Source organism: Sinocyclocheilus rhinocerous, unplaced genomic scaffold, assembly GCF_001515625.1.
Source record: "Sinocyclocheilus rhinocerous isolate Xijiao unplaced genomic scaffold, SAMN03320098_v1.1 scaffold1269, whole genome shotgun sequence".
Classification (NCBI taxonomy): Eukaryota; Metazoa; Chordata; class Actinopteri; order Cypriniformes; family Cyprinidae; genus Sinocyclocheilus; species Sinocyclocheilus rhinocerous.
In genome coordinates, this window is record NW_015664194.1 from 127,024 (window position 1) to 133,938 (window position 6,915).

Consider the following 6,915-nt stretch of genomic DNA (forward strand, 5'->3'; position numbering starts at 1 on the left):
GTGAAAAGGGACCCCTTTCAAACAGTGTCGCGTTCCGAATGTTGTTTAAGCGACATACACCGGTATTGCGGTATTTAAAAAATTCATATCATAACAAAAATAAACACCGGTATGAACTGGTATACCGCCCAGCACTAGTTCTAATTTAATGAAGGCCTAATCCAGGCTTAATCTAAACCCTGTCTGTGAAAATCGGCCTAAAAGTCTGAATTCAGGCTTAAATGTCTCTGCAACAAGCATTTGTATTATAATTGATCATGTTGGAATATATACAAGAAGCCAGCTCATTTGTAAAGATTTAAATTTTTTCCATGAACAAGTGCAAAAACACAAGCTAACCAATAGCCATCATACATGCTAATTTCGATGGTATGGCTTAGGGCTGCACGATAAATCGCATGCGATATTTAACGCGCATCTTGTCAGTAAAGCCGTTCTGTAATCAGCCGTAAATCTCCATCACGTGCGGGTTTTCACATGGAGAAGCATTTACTACACAGAGCCGTTGTTCACCGACAAGCTGCGCAAAACATGCGCAAAATATGATAGTGGTTTTGCGCAGCTTGTCAGTGAACAACGACTCTGTGTAGTAAATGCTTCTCCATGTGAAAGCCCGCAGGTGATGGAGATTTACCGCTGATTACAGAACCGGCTTTACTGACAAGATGCGCGTTAAATATCGCATGCGATTTATCGTGCAGCCCTAGTATGGCTATTTGAAAACGTTGAGAGGAAATTAGTTGTGTATGTTTTTAGCTTTAACTTGAAGACTTTAAGGGCCAGATTTACTAAACGCCATATTAGCTTGAGAGCAATTTCAGAAAAGCGCCGATGGGAGTGGATAGTTTTGCAGGTGATTTGCCGAGTTAAAGAACACAGACACAGCCAGTGCATTTCCATAATGACTAGTAAACTGACTATCTCTAACCTTAGTAAATCACCTTGTGTGATTAATTTATATACTCTCCTTTCATAAATTTTGCATCTGAAATGGAAATGCCTACAAATGCATATGCAGTAAGGTTAGCTGCAAAAATGACTGTCCACGCCTTTTCATCGCTAATGTTTTACTGTGCTTATTTAGTAAATCCTGACAGTTTTTCAACGCCAAAAGAGGGCTTGCGCTGGTGCAAGCTGTTAGTAAATCTGGCCTCAAGACTCGGTTAAAATCCTACTCCTAAATGATGCTGAAATTCATTGCTGTATGTTTTACAACTGTTATGGACTCCGACTTAACCATTTTCTCCTTTTGTTTGTTCAGGCCACCGCTGAGCAGATCCGACTCGCGCAGATGATCTCGGACCATAATGATGCAGACTTTGAAGAGAAGGTCAAACAGGTGAGTAGGGATGTCAGAAGTTGGCTCAAAGCAATGTAATGGCAGGTTCTGCTTTACCTCCATCAAACGGTCCCATCAATAAAGAAAATTTGACTGTAGCTTCTAGTCAGTTTTCCTTGATTATTCTGACGTGTCTATACCAGCAGTTTCATTCTGGGTCACTTAGTGCACACAAAAGTTCCCTCACTGCTCTCGCTATAGCTCTGACCGGGACCATCTGTGCTAGAGTAAAGTTTGAGCTACTACCGGATGCTCTCTCTCAGTCTCACTCTGAATTAGAGAGCAACATAAAGCTCAGACATCTCATAGTTCACTCAAAGTTTCCATCAGTCCCCTCAGCCACTTCCGTTTTATCGTGTTGCCTTCCAGATATATGGCCTACGTCATACACCCACATGACTTTAAATGCTTCTTGTTGCTCCTTTTCTCTTTTCTAGCTGGTTGACATCACAGGAAAGGATCAGGATGAGTCCATGATAGCGCTTCACGACTGCAACGGAGACGTCAACAGAGCCATCAACATCCTGTTGGAGGGCAGCCCTGATACTGTGAGTTCAGGCTTGAGTTTAGAGGTGGAAAGGTTTGTGTTTGTAAGAGAAATTAAAAAAAAATATATATATTTTTTTAACCAGTGTTTACTTCAACCTTTTAGAGAAAAGTTAGAAATGTTCCATTGACAAGTAACTAAAATATGCTTGTCATGTAATATGTCATGTTAAACTTCAACTTTTCTTTCAATTACTAAAAATTATTTTATCTATTTATTATTTTAATAGTTTAACTATAACACTACTGTTTTAAAGAATTTATCAATATGTGTATTTATTAGTATTTAGATGTGATTCAAAGTCTTACATTTCTCAAATCCCATATTTTCATCCCTCTTTTCCATGTTAAATTTGCCCTTTGCTTTGCAGGACTCATGGGAGATGGTTGGAAAGAAGAAAGGAGTTTCAGGTCAGAAGGAAAGCGCACAGACAGATGGAGGAGATGAAGGGAAGGAGAACCGAGAGAAAGGAGGAGAAAGAGATGTGGCACGTCGCAGAGGAGGGGCCCCGCGGAGGGGCCGTGGAGCCAGCCGCGGGCGAGAGTGTGAGTGGAGATATTACTTATGCTTTTGTTGATGCTCCTTATTTTAGTCTGAAAGACTTCATGCCACTGTTTTCCTATTAAATGAGGCATTTAGTAAAAAAAAAAAATGCAACATTTCCTTGGGCCATTTAAGAGAACTGTACTTTCTTAGTCTGCAGTCAGCCTTTTCTATGCCTCAGGACAGACTGCAGCATGCCACAGTCCCTTCACTGCTCTCTCTGTAGTGCTGAAGGGACAGTGTGTGCCACAGTAAAGTTTGAGCTGCTACCGGATACTCTCTCTCAGCCTCAGTCTGAGGTAGAGAGCAACATAAGGCTCATATACTTTGACTCAAGTCTTGTGGTTTAGTCTATAATCTGACTCATTTGATGTAGAAAGGATTTATGTAAAATACATTCACATGTATGTTTAAATCAGAAGCTGGGCTGCCCAGTCAAAATGAGGTAATAAAACTCAATAGATACTATTCCTAAACACAGAAAACACTAATCATAAAATGTTTGCCAAGCATTTTGTTGCTCTTGGCTCTGTGCAACTTTAATTTTCTGATGCTTTTACAATAGCTGCTTTTAACCTTCCTCAATATAAAGCTCACATGCCACTTAATGCATCTGTTTCAGAGCAGAAAAAAATAAACAAAAATCAAGCATCCAAGGAAAGTGTCCTTGTATGTGCTGAGACCAAACTTGGGCTTCTTAGGCATCCCTTTTTAGGTGTGAGTTTTAATAGGAGTGCTAATGGAGTCTTAAAGGGATAGTTTGTACATTTATTCCCTCTCTTCTATCTTGTGTATTGTTTTTCTTCAACTCCTTCTTTTCTTTGTTTCTTCTCTTCAGTCCGTGGGCAGGAGAATGGGTTGGATGGGGCCAAGGCAGGTGGAGTTGCAGGCAGAGGAATGGAGCGAGGCCGTCGGGGAAGAGGCAGAGGAAGAGGCGAGTACTACTGTTGATAATGATTAACTAGAATGAAAAAGGGTAGTGGTTTTGGTTTGACTTCATCTTTCTGTCCTGCAGGTGGAGCTGGAAGGCGAGGAGGGAGGTTTTCAGCTCAGGGCATGGGGTAAGTTTGTGTGCTAAGTTATCTTTTTGCATGCTCTCTAGAGATCTCCCAGAATGTCAGATTCTAGGAAATGCTAATGGTATCCAGCTAAAATTCATAATCTTGTGCTTCAAAAACATGTAAGGTATGGTGTTTAGCAGTTTTTAGCAGAGAACGCTGTTCTGTTGAGTCCAACCTGCTGGGTTTAAGGCCTGCTACTGTGCTTATCTTGAGACTCTGTGTGCAATTATAGCCTGTAAACCTTAAAGATTTTAACATGTTTTCTATGCAGAGGTTTAACCAGGTAAGTAAGAGCTACTGTGGGGTTATTTGCTGCTTTTTGGTGCTATGCCTTTTAGGCTTGATGACACTTTTATGGCGCTAAATTGATGGCCACTAGGGGTGGGCGGCAGAAATACAGGTAGAAATGTCAAACTCTAAAAATTTTAGTCATTTGTATTGCTGTTATCAAAATGCCACCTCAGAATGTAGGGAATGTCTGTTGCACTCGCTTGATGTTTAGAAAGAAAATGAACAAGATTGTTAAACCTAATTGTTATACCTGCACCTTCACTTCTATTGTCAACATGTAATGAGAAGTTTATATTCAGTGGATTACCTCAGGCGTTAAATAGTGCACTGTCATTAAAAAGTTTGGATTTAGTCTCTTTTATTTATGGAAAGAAAGAGATTTGATACTTTTATTCAGCAAGAATGCACTAAAATGATCCTAAAATATTAAAAGAATCAGAAAACTAGAAAAAGCATCACGGTTTCCATAAAAATATGAAGCGGCACATCAATGATAGTAAGAAATGGAAAAGTTAATATAAATTGTAGCAATATTTCACAATGTTAGTATTTTTGATTAAATAGAATTATAAATGAGCATGATACTTTTCAAAAACAAATACAAAAATTTTTTACTTTTACTGTTTTATTGATAGTTGATTCATTTAAATGTATATGACTAAATCGATTTGACTACTAGGTTTTTTTTTTTTTTTGTATTTTGGGAATAGCTGTTAGAAGAAAAAAAACCTCCTGACTAAAATAATTGTCCAAAGTGTATATTCTATGATTGTCATTTAGTAAAAATAAATGTACAGATTTCCTGCATAGATTTGTTGCCCACCCCTAACAGTAACCAAGATGCATTTTAATATTTTGAAGCAGCACTATGGCAAGTATAAAAATGTTTGTATTTCATACTGTTGTGTAGCAATATGAGGAGTTTCATTGTCATTGTAAACATCTAGTTTAGCTTTTTACTGCAATATTCAGTAGGCTAGAATCTAGTCATGTCACGCCCCTGGACTGGTTTTCTTTTTCTGTCAAGGCCGCCTGGTCACTTTTCTTTGACTTGCAGTCAGGCTTTTTAACTGGCCCCTTTCGCTTGTTTGGTTTGAAGTGTGCTTTTGGATTTTGCATGTTTGGTTTTCAATTCTTGGCCTCTGAACCTGCAGAGTACCAGTTTAGCCTTGTCTGAGCTGGCAAGTCACATTACAAGCAAAGCTGTTTCATTCTAAAGCATTGTCTTATGCTTTTACACCTGTAGAGCAGGTGTGGTAATATGACCAGCTATGGACGTGAGCATGATGGTTGCCATCGCTCTCGCGCTCTCTCTGTCTCGTGCACACACTCAAGCACATCTTTGTTCGCACCATGCACCCCCGTCTTTCTGCCTGTGTTGAGTTGCTTGTAATTCTCCCTGTTGTTTCTCCCTAAAGCCAGATTGATAAGGGCCCCAGATATGATTTGTCAGGAGATGAGAGGTGAGTTAAATACATTTATGAGCGTGTTGGTTTTGTTTGTGTAGGATCAAAGGCTTTATAGTGGTTAGTTATTGAAGAATGCATCAGAGTTTGAGCTTCATATGTGTTTAGTTTCCAGTGGTTTGGTTTCCTGGTTTGAGAGTGAGTGGAAAGCACATTTGCGTCTTTGGTATAATTGAATTTAGAGCGTTATGACATAGGAGTGTTTTTTTTTTTTTAGGTCGTAGTTGGATCTGTTGGAGTGATTTTTGCACATTTTTACTGATGGTCGCTGATGTTATTTCTTGCCTCCCTCATTCACTCAAGGTTCCCTCAAAAACCAAAATTTTAATTTGTTTTTTAGTACGTTTAACCCAGCGGACTACACTGAGCCAGCCCAAACAGAGGAGAGCTACACAAGCGGCAGCACTTGGAGTAACACAGGCAACCTGGAACCCGAGGATGGAAACAGTGAGTGATGCCATAAGTGTCTCTTGTAAACCCCTCCTCAGTTCCCGACACTGTTGGCATTTCTCCAGGCTGAAGTACACAGTCCATTTAAAGGCATAATCCACCCCAAAATGAAAATTGTCAATCACTTACCCCCATGTCGTTCCAAACCCCTAAAAGCTTAGTTCATCTTTGGACGCATCCGCGCTGCACGGATGCGCTGTTTTCGTTCAAATTAAAGCGTAAATAAACGTAGATTATCCTGGTGTCGCAGCTGACACAGAATAGCGTACGCTGCTTGCGTTCAGTGGTTATTCTCCAAAATGGCGCTACGGTGATGTGGAGAGACACAGAGGAGACGAATTGTTAAATAAAGTCGTTATTTTTTTTTTCTTCGCATACAAAAAGTGGGCTATTCTCGTCGCTTCATAACATTACGGTTGAACCACTGATGACAGATGGACTATTCTGACGATGTCTTTCATACTTTTCTGGACCTTGACAGTGTAATTTACTTGGCAGTCAATCGGACAGTCACAAGCCTCCCAGTTTTCATCCAAAATATCTTAAATGGTGTTCCGAAGATGAACAAAGCTTTTAGGGGTTTGGAACGACATGGGGGTAAGTGATTAATGACAATTTTCATTTTGGGGTGGAGTACCCCTTTAAAACGCGTATGTAAGAGTTGATGTTCTAACATAAATCTGTTTCCACAGGACTTGAGTTTACAGGTGGAGAGGGAACAAACTATCCTCGAAAGTTTGACTCGGCCCCTGGTGAGTCTGGCACTGGCTGCTTTGCTAAGGATTTGTTTACCGGTTGTCATTGTAAGTGAGCTAAATGTCTGTGTAACAGGTGCGTGGAGAACTGCCACAGAAGAGTGGGGCATGGAGGACTGGAATGAGGATGTGAGTATTTGATCAGAGCAAAAACCTGCTTTTCAATTTAAGACTAAGCAAAGCTAACTCTTGTTCTCTGTTTAGTTGTCAGAGACCAAGATATTCACTGCCTCCAGTGTGGCATCCATGCCCATTCCACAGGAGAATGTCACCATTACTGCTGGACAGAGGTAAGCCAGTGGTGATTTCAAGGCATCAGTGAAATTCACTTATCATATAAACATTTTTTTTTTAGCTAGGCATACCATTCAGAAGTCTGGGGTGGTTGTTGTTGTTTTTTTCTTACGTCAGTGAAGGATGCATAAAAAAAAAAAAAAAAGATTTTAATTAGTAAATACATTTT

At 39.9% G+C, this 6,915-nt stretch overlaps 1 protein-coding gene across 1 annotated transcript in view; it reads left to right on the forward strand.

Moving 5' to 3' along the window:
* ubap2l (ubiquitin associated protein 2-like) overlaps positions 1–6,915 on the forward strand; it is a 30,105-nt gene that overhangs the window by 3,216 nt on the left and 19,974 nt on the right. The window contains 10 exon segments of the mRNA XM_016540613.1: positions 1,262–1,339; positions 1,777–1,887; positions 2,257–2,431; positions 3,268–3,363; positions 3,445–3,490; positions 5,200–5,244; positions 5,588–5,694; positions 6,390–6,449; positions 6,529–6,581; positions 6,657–6,742. Coding sequence (XP_016396099.1) covers positions 1,262–1,339; positions 1,777–1,887; positions 2,257–2,431; positions 3,268–3,363; positions 3,445–3,490; positions 5,200–5,244; positions 5,588–5,694; positions 6,390–6,449; positions 6,529–6,581; positions 6,657–6,742 — 857 coding nt within the window.